This window comes from Rhineura floridana, chromosome 5 (genome assembly GCF_030035675.1).
Source record: "Rhineura floridana isolate rRhiFlo1 chromosome 5, rRhiFlo1.hap2, whole genome shotgun sequence".
NCBI classification, from domain to species: domain Eukaryota; kingdom Metazoa; phylum Chordata; class Lepidosauria; order Squamata; family Rhineuridae; genus Rhineura; species Rhineura floridana.
The window spans coordinates 63,362,396-63,377,691 of record NC_084484.1 but is presented as its reverse complement, the minus strand read 5'-3'; the positions used below and the strand labels follow the sequence as shown (position 1 = coordinate 63,377,691).

General features: G+C 39.8%; 1 protein-coding gene across 6 annotated transcripts in view; it reads left to right on the top strand.

Moving 5' to 3' along the window:
• HERC2 (HECT and RLD domain containing E3 ubiquitin protein ligase 2) overlaps positions 1-15,296 on the top strand; it is a 179,306-nt gene that overhangs the window by 57,486 nt on the left and 106,524 nt on the right. For 5 of the 6 annotated variants that reach the window (XM_061626960.1, XM_061626959.1, XM_061626958.1 and 2 more), the window contains exons 28-44: positions 666-798; positions 893-1,020; positions 1,122-1,317; positions 1,632-1,771; positions 2,604-2,777; positions 2,870-3,006; positions 5,889-6,040; positions 6,555-6,746; positions 7,005-7,192; positions 7,308-7,500; positions 8,627-8,809; positions 9,289-9,473; positions 9,842-9,989; positions 10,083-10,279; positions 10,531-10,761; positions 11,321-11,456; positions 12,391-12,534. In XM_061626960.1, coding sequence (XP_061482944.1) covers positions 666-798; positions 893-1,020; positions 1,122-1,317; positions 1,632-1,771; positions 2,604-2,777; positions 2,870-3,006; positions 5,889-6,040; positions 6,555-6,746; positions 7,005-7,192; positions 7,308-7,500; positions 8,627-8,809; positions 9,289-9,473; positions 9,842-9,989; positions 10,083-10,279; positions 10,531-10,761; positions 11,321-11,456; positions 12,391-12,534 — 2,857 coding nt within the window. The remainder of the gene's footprint in view (positions 1-665; positions 799-892; positions 1,021-1,121; positions 1,318-1,631; positions 1,772-2,603; positions 2,778-2,869; positions 3,007-5,888; positions 6,041-6,554; positions 6,747-7,004; positions 7,193-7,307; positions 7,501-8,626; positions 8,810-9,288; positions 9,474-9,841; positions 9,990-10,082; positions 10,280-10,530; positions 10,762-11,320; positions 11,457-12,390; positions 12,535-15,296) is intronic. The other variant, XM_061626957.1, reaches the window with a different exon arrangement.

Genomic DNA, 15,296 nt, shown 5'->3' with positions numbered 1-15,296 from the left:
CAGAATTTTCACTCTGTCTCTCTATGTATGTGTGTGTGTGTGCCTGCATGCCTGCCAGGCAGTGGAGGATAATGGCCCATGCTTTAAAAAAATAAAAATAAGGTGCCGGTACTCACACCTTGATAAAAGTGTTATGAGTGCCAGCGCAAAATGGTTATCATGGGAAGCAAAAAAGAATAAGAAAAAAGAAAGAAAGCGGTGCTAGTACTTCATACCGATGAGTTCCATCACAAAAAAAGCATTGATAACGGTACATGCATCTAATGTATACATTTTATGCTACAAGAAGACCCTTTGTTCAGATTTCTTCTTGTGCAGCATACACAAAACATTGTGACAGAGTTGAGGGATTCATGTTGGCTTATAGCAGCCTTTCCCAACCAGTGTGCCTCCAGATGTTGTTGGGCCACAACTTGCATCAGCCTCAGCTAGCATTGCCAATGGTCAGGAAGATGGGAGTTGTAGTCCAACATCTGGAGGCACACTGGTTGGGAAAGGCTGGCTTATAAGATAGAGTGTGAGGTGATGATCAGTTCCTTAGCCTGAAATATAGTCATTACAAAACTCCAAATATTTGTTAATTTTTAATGAAGATTCACGTCAACTTCAATGCATGTATTATTACTGTAATGATGCTTCCATTAAATGTGTTTGTTTTTGTGCAGGACTTCTTATGTCAAGTGGAGAGGTATTGCAAACAGTGTCACTTGACAACGCCAATTACATTTCCTCCAGAGCATCCGGTGGAAGAAGTAGGACGTCTGTTGTTATGTTGCCTTCTGAAGCATGAGGATTTAGGTATCTGTGTTTGACTCGCAATTATTCTAAAATTCTTATTATTTTGAATTCTCTGATATTGCAATGAGATCTTCTCTCACTTTCCCCCCCAAAGGTCATATAGCGCTCTCACTTGTTCACCCTGTTATGCTAGGAGTTGACCAAGTTAAACACCGCGCACTTCCAAAATCTGTAGCAGATGTGTGCCGTGTTGTCTACCAAGCAAAATGTTCACTGATCAAGGTAAGCATCAAACCAAGAAATCACTAATATCCTTTCTTAGCAGTGTTTGCTGTCCCTGTTAACTTAGTAACAGAGGGTCTTGTTTGCATTATTATTTTAAGACTCATCAGGAACAAGGAAGGTCTTATAAAGAAGTTTGTGCTCCTGTTATTGAACGTTTGAGATTCCTCTTCAATGAATTGCGTCCAGCTGTGTGCAATGACCTCTCCATTATGTCCAAGCTTAAAAGTCTAAGTTCTTTGCCCCGATGGAGAAGGGTAGTTCAGAAGATAATTAGAGAGAGAAGAAAAAAGAGAGGTAAAAATGTTTGAACATACAATTTCTAGTGGAAATACAAGAGAATATTGTGCATTTTGTCATTTGACATGTGGTAGAAGACAACAGCTTGATTCATTCTCAAGCAAGACTTTTGCAGCTCATCAAAAAATTGTGCCATTCTATGTGGACTCCATCTTGTAATTGCAGAAGGGTAATTGAAGAGGTACAGAGCAGGGAAGGGGAAAGATGAACTAATGCACTCTGCATGTGCTTGTATGTAACTCTGAATTCTTTGCTTTTTCATAATGCAATAGTGATTTCTATATGTTGGCATATTTTTTTTTTGCTGCTAGTCCCTAAAAAGTCTGAAACTTCTTCTGATGTGGAAGAATCCAAAATTGGAAATGAGGAAAGTGATTTGGAAGAGCCCTGTGTCATACCTCACAGCCCTGTGACAGCTGATAAAAGACCCTTATCAGTCAAATCACCTAAGGTAAGTAGAGTATCAAGTGCTGAATATAGGCAAACTGCATAGTAACTGATAAACTTTGAGAATATGTGCATGAGTGTCAGACAATAAGTTTTTCAGAAGTTTGTTGCAGCACTTTGTTGTTAAGCACCTCAAAGACTAGCATTTATTATGATGTAAGCTTTTGTAGACTACGGTCCACTTCATCAGCTGTCTGAAGTGCCATTGTGTATGTAAGTGTGGGTGTGTGGGTGGTTGGGAGCTTGTAAACAGTGAGGTCAGGAAAATGAAATGTAATTATAGTATTAACAGTGGTCATTCACAAAACAATTGATAAAGTAGTATGTATGCATCATTGTAACATCCCTCTAGAAATGACTTGAACATGCTGTATCTGAAGGCCAGTGCTTCTGCACACACAGTGCTGCAGTACTCTACATAGAGGAAAGTTGTGCCTGTCGGTACCCTTATCTAACATTACTTTGCATTACATACATGATGATTGGGAGTGTACACCTTTACTTCAACATCACACAGAGAAGATCCCTGGCTGGGTGCTCAAGTGAACTCGCCCTGAGTCTTGGATGAACTTCCTTCATGTCATAAATGTAGATTTTTAATGTCAGGCCATCATTTGTACTGTCTGTCAAATTCTACTTTTTTAAAAAAGTTAAAATGTGCAACACGTGCATAAGTATGCTGCTCATAATAGGACTATTCTGTAAAACCTGTCTTGATATTGGAACTTAATGTTCTGAATTTGTGCACGTTAATGTGCCACTGCAGAGCAAGCATTATTTTCAGACTGATTTCTTAAGCTATTAATTTGAGTGCAAATGTGCAATTTATTTCCTAGGATAAATGGCAGCCACTGATCAACACAGTTACGTGTGTTCACAAATACAAATGGCTGAAACAAAATGTCCAAGGCTTATATCCTCAGTCAGCTCTTCTCAATACCATTGCTGAATTTGCCCTAAAAGAAGAGCCTGTTGATGTAGAAAAAATGAGGAAGTGCTTACTAAAGCAGGTAAAAGATAGCTTGTTCCATGGAGGGGGGGCTTACTGCTCAAGAATCTTACACGTATACAAAAGTTATTTGTTTTTTCTCAATTTTTGCAGCTAGAAAGAGCTGAAGTTCGTTTAGAGGGGATTGATACAATTCTAAAGTTGGCAACCAAAAGCTTCTTGCTGCCTTCTGTGCAATATGCTATGTTTTGTGGATGGCAAAGACTTATTCCAGAAGGAACCAATATAGGGTAATTTTCTCTTTCCTCCACCCCCCCCACTCTCTCTCTTGTTTCTTTTTTATGTATAGTTTATTAGGGTTTTCACATGGATACAGTAAAACTGTAAAATCCTTTAATCCCTCCCCTCCCAGCTCCCCTACCTCCCTCTGCCCTCATGTCCACCTTTTTTCTGATGTTCAGTTGTTTAGTATGTTATTCTCTTTTGTTTCTTTAAATCGAATGTGGCACTTTGCTGTGCTATGTGAGTGGAACAAAACATTAAGTACAGTGGTTTCAGAGCTGTCACAAGGAGAACCTGGGAACTTTGGCAGTGGGCAAAAGCTCCAATATGCCATAGCAGTTCCATGCAGCAGGTGGGGAGGTGCATGGCTTAGTGTAGCTTTATGTGAGATAGGAACACCTTATTTCTTGGAGCAGTAGTTGGGAACCTCTGGTCCATAGGCATGCTAGACCTCCCCCATTTGGCCTGCAATGTGGTTTGGCCCAAACCATTGCCCACCTGCCCACCACTTGACAACCTATGACATCAGGCCCAGGACAGGTAAAGCTGCAGCACCAAATTCAGAAGGAAGAATTGGCCTTCCCAATTCTTCCTTTGCACTTCATGAGTTTTGTTATGGAATACTGGGAGACCAATTCCAGCACTTCTATATGCTGACGATGTGGCCCTCCTTTCATACTCTCAGATTGGCTTGAGGCGTTTGCTAAGAGCGCTAGCCAATTACTCTAAAAAAGAGCTATTGGAAATTAATTATACTAAATCAAAAGTTGTTGTCTTCTCTAGAAGAAGGCTAAAGCATCTTTGGCAGATGGATGGTCACCCCATAGAACAGATCCCATTTTTCAAATATCTGGGAATGGTATTCCACACTTCAGGTTCCTGGCAACATCAAATAAACTATGCTGTTTCAAATGCCCATAAAACCACCAAGGCACTTCTCTCTTTCTACTATAATAAGGGTGGTCAACATGTCCCCTCAGCAATACAAATTTTTGAAACTAAAGTAATCCCTCAACTTCTATACGGAGCTCAAATTGGATTCTTTACTAACTTGGAACCATTTGAAAAAGTACAATCAAAATTTCTAAGGGCAATTTTTGGTACCCCTACCTGTGTTTCAAATTCCATCGTACGACAGGAAGCTGGCCTCATAACCTTGGAAGCCCGCATTTGGATAGCTAAGATTAATCTATGGCTGAAAATTTTGTTTATGCCAGTGGGCCTCACCCCACTCATCTTAACTGATGTTTTTTGTTGAAGATGGCTAACATCTGTAACAGATAAAATAGCCTCTCTAGGGTTCTCTATATCTATAATATTGTCATGGGGTTTTATAAAAGCAAAATCACAGATCCAACAAAGAATACACGATATAGAACTCCAAAATCACCTAATGAGGATGACACCTGCCTCTAATTCTGGCTACAATTTAATTCCATTCTCCATCCCCCGCTATCTATTTAATTTAACTGTCCCTAGATACAGGAGGGCTTTTACTTTAGCAAAATTTAACGTATTGCCATCAGCCCTCTTACAGGGTAGGTATAAGAAAATTACCTACTCTGATAGAGTATGCCCGTGTGGTGCCGATGTAGTAGAAACGGTCACCCATGTATTACTTTACTGTTCCTTTTATCATGAATTGCGTACTAGGCTCCTAGTTCCAATCCTGAACCAAATCCCTACTAAAGATGAAAAAATGATAACTGACTACCTTCTAGCAGACAAGTCTCAACAGGTCACACTAAAGGTAGCTAGCTCTTGTGCAGCAGCAATTCGCACCAGAAAACTTTTAATATCATCAAATTCTCTACAATAGTTTTAATCGTAGAGAAATCACTGAAAACTAAATTTTTAGTTATTTAGTTTCTATAAGTGCTACTCTCTTTAATATAAAATGTAATTACAAACCTAACACTTATACTCTAAAGTTATTAAGGAAAAACTGTTTCTTCCTCCCTTCTGTATTTTTTACATTTTGTATACTCTGGCTGGTCTTTGACCGTAATAAAGATATTGTATTGTATTGTATTGTATTGTATTGTATTGTATTGTATTGTATTGTTATGGAATATGCAAAGTAACTCAGTGGTCTGACCTGTGTGTGGCACTGTCTGTTATTTACCTTAGAAGCAGGCTTTTACCCTGCATTTAGATTACTGAGACTTAAGATTTAGTAAAATAAGAAAAAGCTACTTTATTTACAGAAATACGTAGTAGATAGGAAAGGCATACTTAGTTCTAACTAAGTTGGAGGCATAATGCCCAGCCTTGGGTATTGCCTTCATGGCTCAGGAGAGAGAACAAAGACAAAGCTGTCTTCTCTCTCCTTGGACAGTGGAAGAAGAAGACAAAGGAAGGAGGGGCAGGTCAACTTCCCTGAGCCATATCAGTTTACAACAGAAGGAAGTTAGGTAGAGAAGAGCACAGGTAAAGGTAGGCAAGCCTAGCCAGCTGGAGGACCCTAACTCTATCTTCCTTCTGGAATACACACAAAAGAACCCAAACAGGAATTGCTCTTGCCCCACTTTTAACAAGTTTAAATTATAATCACCAGATGTCATATGATGTTAGGTGATGAACAGATAGGCTGTCCCACAAAGGGTGGACCAGTTCTGAATCTGGCCACCTAGTTGGATCCAGTCAATTCCCCATCCCTGTCCTTGAGCTAGCACAAATGTGTACTTAGAAACTGTTGCAAAGGCACAGAAGGTAGGATTCTGAGAGGGTTTGAAAAGCAGATGGGCAGCTTTTACTTGGTTGTCTGTTGCCCTGATGCTCTTGTAGCATTTTGTAGCAGCATCTGCTTAAGCTGCAATAGCAGGAGTTAAGCCAGGTTATAATGCTGAAAACCTTGAAAATCATGGCTTTTAAAAATGTATCCATATAGGGAACCTTTAACAGATTGCTTAAAGGATGTTGATCTGATTCCGCCCTTCAATCGTATGCTGCTGGAAGTTACTTTTGGGAAGTTGTACTCATGGGCTATTCAAAATGTTCGGAACATTTTGCTTGATGCTAATAGCAGGTTCAAAGAATTAGGTGAGTACTTCCAATTTTTTAATGTAAACTTTGCTTTACAAAAACTTCATTTGTTGAATTTTTTGTGTGTCAGCTGGATGCAAATTGTTGAATTTCCATGAAGTTTAATATGTTGCACATCTTGTAGTCACCAAATCCTGCCTATGAATTGCCTAATGTTCTTTTTTTCCATAACCCCCTAGCCAGTGCAGGATGAAGGAGATAGCATATGTAGGGATGTTGCTAGGGTTGTACCTCCAAGCTGCTTCAGAGGATTTCTTTTGAGGAGGATGGAAATAAGGGAGACCAAGAAAAGTGTGGTTTGCTATTTGTAAGCTTTGCTTAGATGAAGTCCTATAACATGAATCTCTTCCTGCCTTAGAGATCCTGCTGGGAATGTCAGAAAATAGAGGAAGCTTACTAGTAAACTAATACTAGCAGTGAACTACTATTAACTTCAGAGTCATTTACTTGAGCTGACAAGCAGCCATGTCCTTGCTCATGTATGTTAAATGATATCCTATTTTTCTACTAGGGATCCAACCTGTTCCTCTACAAACCATTACCAATGAGAACCCTGCAGGACCAAGTATTGGGACTATTCCACAAGCACGTTTCTTATTGGTCATGCTTAACATGCTAACTCTACAGCATGGTGCAAACACCATGAACCTTCTTCTCAATTCTGGCATGTTGGCACTGACACAAACCACATTGCGGCTGATAGGTATGTTTGCTACTTTTAGTGACCTGTCTTCTCTTTATTTCACTGTTGGGAATAGAATGTGGGGTCTGCCTAGAACCCTTAGAATGCTTCATACGCCTCTTCCATTTTCTGTTTTGAACCAAAGTGATACATTCTTATGGAGACTGCTTTCAGAAACTCTTGTCTGAACCTTTTCGAAAGCTGGAAAAAAGTGAATTCTTGTTACATCAGTTATCTGTTAATGGCTACTAGATCTCAAGATATCTTTTGTTAAATTAGGGCCTAGTTCAGACAACGCTGAAGAAGATATGCTTGCTTCATCCCGTGGTGTTTCTGCTACAGTCCTAGAAGAGTCCAGGAAGGAGACCACTCCAGTTCAGCTACCTGTTTCAGGGCCAGAACTGGCAGCCATGATGAAGATTGGTACGAGAGTGATGAGAGGGGTGGACTGGAAATGGGGTGATCAGGTAATGCCTATGTCTGTTGTTCACTTACTTTGCTAGAGATCTATTCAATCTACAGCCTTAATTGCTGTTCGTATATTTTTAAGCTTCCCATATTAATGCTGCTCTTTTTTTTTAGGATGGGCCACCTCCAGGCTTGGGTCGTGTCATTGGGGAATTGGGTGAAGATGGCTGGATTAGAGTTCAGTGGGACACTGGCAGTACCAATTCTTACAGGATGGGAAAAGAGGGAAAGTACGATCTCAAACTGGCTGAACCACCACCTGCTTCTCAGCCTGCAACAGAAGACTCGGACACAGAGGATGATTCTGGTAAGGAATTTATGTTTCTAATACAATGACAGTGTAATTAGCAAGCAATAACCAGTGGTTTGATCAAGTAGGGCCTTATTCTGCTCTCCTCATTTTTCAAGAAAATAGACCCGAATTATTGAGAAAAACAAATACCTTGTAGTTGTCAGTGCTCTTTGTTTGGTAAAAAAAATGAGGGTACTGAAACCTTGAAAAGTGTTGTGGGTGCCAGCACAAAATGGTTGCCTTGAGGAGCCAAAAAAAGAGGTGCTGGTACTCTGTACTGGTGAGTACCATCACAGAAAAAGCACAGTGTATTGTAACTGTAGGTATTTCTAGAATATACATTCCTCTTCTTTACATCATAAGACTAAAAGGGCACAGACAGATTGAAAAACAAGGCATTCTTGAGCATAACAGTACTTTGACCAATAAAATGGGGAGGCAGATTTAATGATTGCCAGTTATATAGTTAACAATGTAAAAAGTTTTGTTTTGTTTTTTATTTATTACAATATATATTAACCACCTTTCACCTTTCTTAATTTGTTATCTTTCCCAGCTGTTGGAAACAGAATGTGGGGTTTAGTTTGTTTTCCTTTGTTAACTTCACCACCAATGCTTGTTCTTGAGTGGTGCATTGGTATAATACTAGTCCAGTTATTATTTTTCTTCTGAAGCTGTGGAAGATTAATATGCTTGCTAAAACAATATTAAATTGGATGTTTTCACTTCCCTTTTTTTGACTGGTTGGTCCAAGGTTAAGGAAATTCTGCCCCTGCTTTTTACTCCAGTTGTGAAAGTTACAAGTTGAAGGGTAACATCCAGCTGTGTCCATCCACCAGTGGAACAGATACCATTGGTGGAATGGATCCCCCTTCCCCTCTGCAGCCCCTTGCATGCCCCCCCAAATCTGTCCTGGAGCTCTGGGGAATCCTGCAGAGTAGATTTGGGAGGGGTGTGAGGGCCTGTAGTGGGTGAAAAGAAGGGGGAAGCCCCACTGTGAACTGAAGGCAGCTCTCACAATGTTTATTGTCACCCAGTGTATTTATATTAGGAGACCTGAATGAATTTGACTGTGAAAATAAGTCAGTTGGAGTGCTTTCATTTTGTTGCCTTTTGTCTTTTCCTTTGGCTCTTGTTTCAGAAGGAGAACAAGTTGAAAGAAATCTCCATCCTACTTCCATGATGTTGACAAGTACAGTGAATCTGCTGCAAACTCTCTGCCTCTCTGCTGGAGTCCATGCTGAAGTAATGCAGAATGAAGCAACTAGAACTTTGTGTGGGCTGCTCCGCATGCTGGTAGAGAGTGGGACCATAGATAAATCAAGTAAATACCTCCACCAGCTAGTCAAATTCTTCTTTTGTGTGTCTAGATCTTTATCCCCATATCAGTAGAACACATTTTGTGGCTTTTGAAGTTAAAATGATTTGTTTCTTTCTATGTCTGCAGCAGTGCATTTTTAACTTAAATGGAGAACTCAGATCTTCAACATTTTTAACAAAGCAAACAGGCCTTTGTGTAATGGGATTTCTGGTACTTTCATGTATATTTTGTTGCTTTTCTTAGATTGTCATAGTCGTCTTACTATGTTTAACTAAAATAGACAAAATATAAAATAGTGTACATGCTTTCTGAAAGTGAATAAATAAAACTGGCTATCTTTTCATTCTGCAACAAGAAGGCTGTTTGTTGAAAAGCTGATTTACTTTAAAGATTCTGTGGCAAAGAATTCAGGTCCAAATGCACACACGTAGTAATCTTGGGCAGATAAGAACACTTAAGAGTAATTTTTTTTAAACTTCCAGCTTCGTTGCCAAATGCATTGGTTAATAAAGAACAGCACAGGAGCTGGTGTACACTGGGATTCATCCGAAGTATAGCACTCATGCCTCAGATGTGCAGCACTCTTAGTACATCACAATGGATAACTCTCCTAATGAAAATTGTGGAGGGACATGAATCATTCACTGCTGCATCTCTACAAAGACAGGTAACGCACTTAATTGCCAGAGGTATCCAGTGAGGATTTAACAGCCACGGCTGAATCATAGTATAGCTTGAAAACCATGCATCATATCTTTGGTTTGATGCAAGATTGAGCATCTTAACAGATCCTCTTCTAAGTGAAGCAGAAAGAAGATGAAGAAATATTGCTGCATTTCATCTGGACACGAAAGAGGGATTGGAAATGTGGCTAATTGGAACTACATTTGCTGCTTGACAGTGCATAGGAATTGGCCTAAGTTAGGTTCATGAGTCTAGGGAGGGGAAGTGTCTCTCTTCTTACAGATAGGTGTTTTTCCCAGTAGCTTGAGACTCTTTTTTTGTTTGTTTTTAAAATCTTCCTTTATGTTTTAGATCCTTGCGGTACACTTATTACAAGCAGTTCTTCCTTCCTGGGATAAAACCGAAAGGTCAAAGGATATGAAATTCCTTGTAGAAAAATTGTTTGGTTTCCTTGGTTGCCTACTTACTACTTGTTCTTCAGATATCCCACTGCTCAGAGGTAGGAGAGTATTCTGTCCTCAGTACTGTAGCTTTTGCTCTCTCTTTTTATCATCATGCCTGTATGAGTGCCCTCCCTTTTTTTTTTTTGTAGAATCCACTCTGAGGAGGAGGAAAGCAAGGCCTCAGGCCTCTTTGACTGCAACTCACAGCAGTACTTTGGCAGAAGAGATAGTGGCACTGCTGAGGACATTGCATTCACTGAGCCAATGGAATGGACTCATAAACAAGTACATCAACTCTCAGCTAACCTCCATCACCCACATCTTTGCAGGAAAACAGTCAGAAGGGGTAGTTCCCACATCTTAAAATCAACACTTCTTTGTTTTAAACCTAGTAATAGTTAATGAATTCTATCAAATTTATACTTTTAAACGTTAATGTTAGATCTTTTTCTATGAAATAATTGCCTCCTTTAATGTAAAGGTGTCTTTAATATAAAAAATTGGATGTTGCTTTTTGAAATGTGTAAAAATGTGTGTATATTTAGCAAGGGGAAGTCTTCTCTACAGTTTAATTGTGCTGTTCTCCTTTTCTTACAGGCTGTTTTAGAAGACTACTTCCCTGATTCTGAGAATCCAGAAGTGGGAGGCTTGATGGCTGTCCTGGCAGTCATTGGTGGGATAGATAGTCGCTTGCGGTTAGGTGGCCAAGTCATTCATGATGAATTTGGAGAAGGCACAGTAACAAGGATCACGCCAAAAGGAAAAATCACAGTACAGTTTTATGATATGAGAACCTGTAGAGTTTGTCTCCTCAGTCAGCTAAAGCCAGTAAGTGTAATTAAGTGATACCTTGATGATGGTTTGAGTTGAGTGTGATGTGTAATACTTGGACTGTTGGTTTGGGGAAATATTCTCTTGGCTGATGGGCAGGAATGTGTTGATCTACAAAAGCTCCTATTTTCTTTGAAATACCAGTCTTCTGCCAGTTCAGATAAGGGTCTTCTGCTCTGATAAGGTTATATGCTATTGATACTTGTGCAATAGTTGTAAAAGTCACCTTTGAGTCTAAATCTTTGGAGCAACATCTTTCTGTCTGTTTTGCCTCACTGTTGGAAGTCCTTGAGATGGTGCCCTTAAAACCTGAGAACTGCATCTCCCCAAGTGTGTGAGTGAAATGCACTTTTGTGAGATCTCAGTTCTTTCCTCATGGGAAAGGTGGTTTTGGAGAAATTTTTGCTGCATTGGCCTAGGACCACTTCTGTCTTTAATAAATTTCCAGATATAGGAGAGAATTCTTTTAGGTTAGAAGTAAAGAATTAAACCAACTTACTTTCTAAGCCATAAGGAATTTATACTAATATATATTAAAACCTATGTTTTTCCATAGCTCCCCGTCATTCCTTTCAATGTGAATAATTTGCCTTTCACTGAACCTATGCTGTCTGTCTGGGCTCAGCTGGTAAACTTGGCTGGAAGTAAAGTAGAAAAACAAAGAATGAAGACTCCCAATCAGGGTGTTTCTGGTATGTCTTTCTTGATTTGTGAATTGATTTGTAATGCCTCTCAAATGATGCCATTTGGAGACTAAGGGTGCCATCCAGTTCACCTTTCTGCAGGGCTGGGGTGAGTTGGATGCTGCAGAGTGGCAGCAGGAGGCTCCTGGCCATGTTGGGCTCTGCTGGCAGCAGCCTTCCACTGTGGCAGAGATGTGGCTCTGCCAGGAGCCTGCTGATGCTGCCGAGGATCCGCTGGGGACAGACAGCCCGGCAGACGAGAGGGCCAGCAGACGCCCTGACAATGGGGTGTTCTGAAGGCTTGGCAGGGCAGAGCTACACAAGACACTGCTTTCGTTCAGATTCCTCTGCTGCTGGCCAAGAGGCCAGTGCAGTAAAAAAATAACTAAAAGTCCCATGGAGGCCTGTAGGGAGCTCTTACTCCCTGGGAGGCCTGTTTGTCTGGCTTCTGACCAGCACTTCCCAGCTATCTCACGTATACGGATCCCGATGGAGCTGGTGGCTCCCAGACAGGAGGAGAGTCCGCGGAGCTTTCCGCTGGCTCCTCCTGCGCCAGCCCCCCCCCACTTCACAGCACTTGGATTGCTCTGTAAGGCGTTAAGCAGTATATACATTGTTGAAATAAAATAATAGAAGCACTTTGAAACGAGCTTTTGTTTTCAGTCATTGGAGCCACAAGCTGGTATGCTGGAAGATAAGAAAGGACAGAAGAACTGAACTGCAGAAATGGTTGACTTAGAAAATGAATGCCATGACTAATAGGGTAGTGCCTCTTGCAGATCATAACTAAACAGTTTGATATTTATTTTCTCTGTCTCTTGAAATTTTTGAGCTTTATTTTAAACTATTTAACTGTGTATTAAAACATCAGTATCTGTTTATAAGCATATAAATGCTTCATATTGATTGTGCTAAGAAATGCCTATCAACTGTTTTTGGACAGGCCAAATAGATTTGGATCTGCTCAGATGCCAGCAGTTAAAACTGTACATACTAAAAGCAGGTCGAGCTCTGCTATCTCACCAGGATAAATTAAGACAAATCTTATCTCAGCCTGCAGTGCAAGATGGTGGCTCGCTTCCCACAGGTAATATTCTTCTGCTTGATCACAAGGTTGATTAGAGTTTTCATCCTTTTTTCTAATGTTGGATTAGGCAGAATAACTGAGAGAAGGATTATTCTTGTGATTACTTTTTCTTGTTTGTCTGCATGGTTGCCTGATTTACCATGATTTCCTTCTGGCAGGACATACTTTTTTAAAAAAGAAAAGCTGAAAACCTAACCAGAGTAGAAGAAATGTTTCCTGTCTGTAACAAGCAAGTTCTGCCAAATACCAAACAACAACATTCTCTGTGTTGCATAGATGTTTAATAATTACCTTAAAAAATACATGTTGAAGAGATAGACAAAGAAGGTAAACTGAGTAGGACTCATTTCTCTTACATCCATTCAAGGGAATTAATCTTTGTATGTTTGATGTGGAAAGTATCCAACAATGAGTTTATCTTCCACTCACCGAGGAGAAGGCAAGATATCATGTGACCTAATTTCTTTCACTAAGTCCAGCCCATGAGACAACTCCTTAGTCCTTCTCTACTTTCACCCAACACAGCAGCAAGCTCTCTTCCTCCTTGCTTTGCCTTGTGCTATTTCTCTTTGCTTTCCCCTTTCCCTAAATGTTAATGTTGGGAATCAAACTTATGTATAACTTCCTCCTCGGTGGGATAAAAGAGAAGAGCCCATACAGTCAATCCTTTCTTTCCAGTAAGGACAACAGTCTGGCTGTGGAGAATATAATTGAGTGTTCTCATTCTCAAAGAACAATTTGTGTTAAGCCTTTTAAAAAAATACTCTGAATATTTCATTTTTTCAAAATATTTGATTTCCCCCCAAGTGTGTTCCTTCCAAAAATAGTGTTAGAAGAGGCCTAAACATCTTTCTTATAGTGTCTGCTAAAGAATATTAAAAACATAATGGATGCCTGGACTACATTTGAAAAAAGTGCATCAGTAGATTGTGCTCACTTCATTTATTACTACTTTATTACATTTTTTTAAAACGTTAGGAAGAGCTCAGTGGGCATACATGAGTCTTCCTCCTCTTATCTTCACACAACTTTGTGAGATGTTAGATCTGAGAGACAGTGATTGACTTTCAGCCTTGTAGCTGAGTAAGGATTTGAACCTAGATCTCACTGACTTCTGATCCACCCGCACTGACTTTTACTGTTACTAATGGAGTGTATGATAATTTTCATAAGCATAAAAAACCACTTCTCTACCACTCTTATTTGCGGACAGTTTCAAAGTACAGCATGTGTTCATGGGGTGGTATTCAATGCTAGTTCTACTCAGAGTAGACCTGTTGAAGTTAATAGATAGGACTAACAGGTTCATTAATTTCAGTGGGTCTACTCTGAGTAGGAATTAGCTGAATACAGCGCATGATATGTAAATGATTACTGTTATGGTCCGTCTGGAATATGTTCTGAATTACAACATACGTGTATTTTTGTTCAGGGTTGTAAAGAAGCCTCTTGATGACTACAACTGTAAACTTATATACTGAACTAAACTTATACTGAATTGATCCATGTATATTGTGCCTTGCTTGAGACAGGCAGTTAGGCAAAAGGTAATCATTACAAAACCTCACCATTTTTGCTCCAAAAGGTGTCCAAGGCAGCTTACAACAAAATATAATTGCATACAATTAAAGTAGAAGGCTAGAGCTCACTTAGTTTTGTAATCTGGAGGCAATAAATGATAATATTGCCTCTGATGATAGCTAATTTAACATCTGATGGAGACTGAACCTTCAGATCAGTAATCCTTTAGTTTTTTAAAATCAATCTTTATTAATTTTACACCATTATTAAACATGATCAAACGTTATCAAAACATATATAAATCATACATTAGCAAACTTAAATACTCAAAAATAATTTAAGATAAACTAATATTAGTTTATATTACAGTGCATTTATGGAATTCAACTTTTAAAGCCAGGATATTTTCATTTACAATTTTCAGTATACTGTTTATCTTACTTCTGCTTATTATTTCCCTTTTCTTTTTGGGAATGGGATAGACCAGAAAAGAGAAGGGAAATGATCCACTCAAAGAAACCATATCCATCTGACAGGGAATTTTGGGTTCTTGGACTGGGGGTCCTTAAGGAATTAGAAACCACGGGCTTCAGGCAAAAGTAGGCCTTTATTCTATACGAAAGTACACACGGACAGCCTCCCTAAAGCAACTGGTGAGGACTGCAATGTGGCACTGTCTGCATGGGCCTTTTATACAGTTCAAAATAAAGCAAATGAAATGATTCCACCAATCGTACAGCTACCTTAAAGCATTACGTAAGGGTTACACCTTTCTGCAGTATTTCTAAACCAATCAGGTAATATTAGGTAATTCTCCTGTGCATGGAAAGATGATATCAGGTGGGTAATTACCTCCACCTAGTGGTTGAAGGCAAAAGAGTATTGCTGACGTTTTATTGTAGATCCCTTCCTGGTCTGCGCCTGCTCCGTGCTCAGTTTTCTCTTTTGCCTTCACCGAAAGTGGTTGGATCCTCTCTGTCTCCGTTGGTTCAGGCTTGTGTTGTTTGTTTGTTTAGGTTTCATGTGTCATTTTATTGTTCTTTCCCTCCGTGTGTTTTTATTCCTCTCCCTTCTAAAAAAAGTTTTTTTTAAAAAAACAGTTCCTTGTGTCTTTCCCTGGAAGCCTTTCTCTGTGGCGAAGAGCAACTAGCCCCTCCCCGCGGCTCCTGCGGCCGTCGGCCTCTTCAGGCTCCCTCTCCAGCCGAGTTGCTGCCGTTTCTCCTTGGAGAGCTAGCAACAGT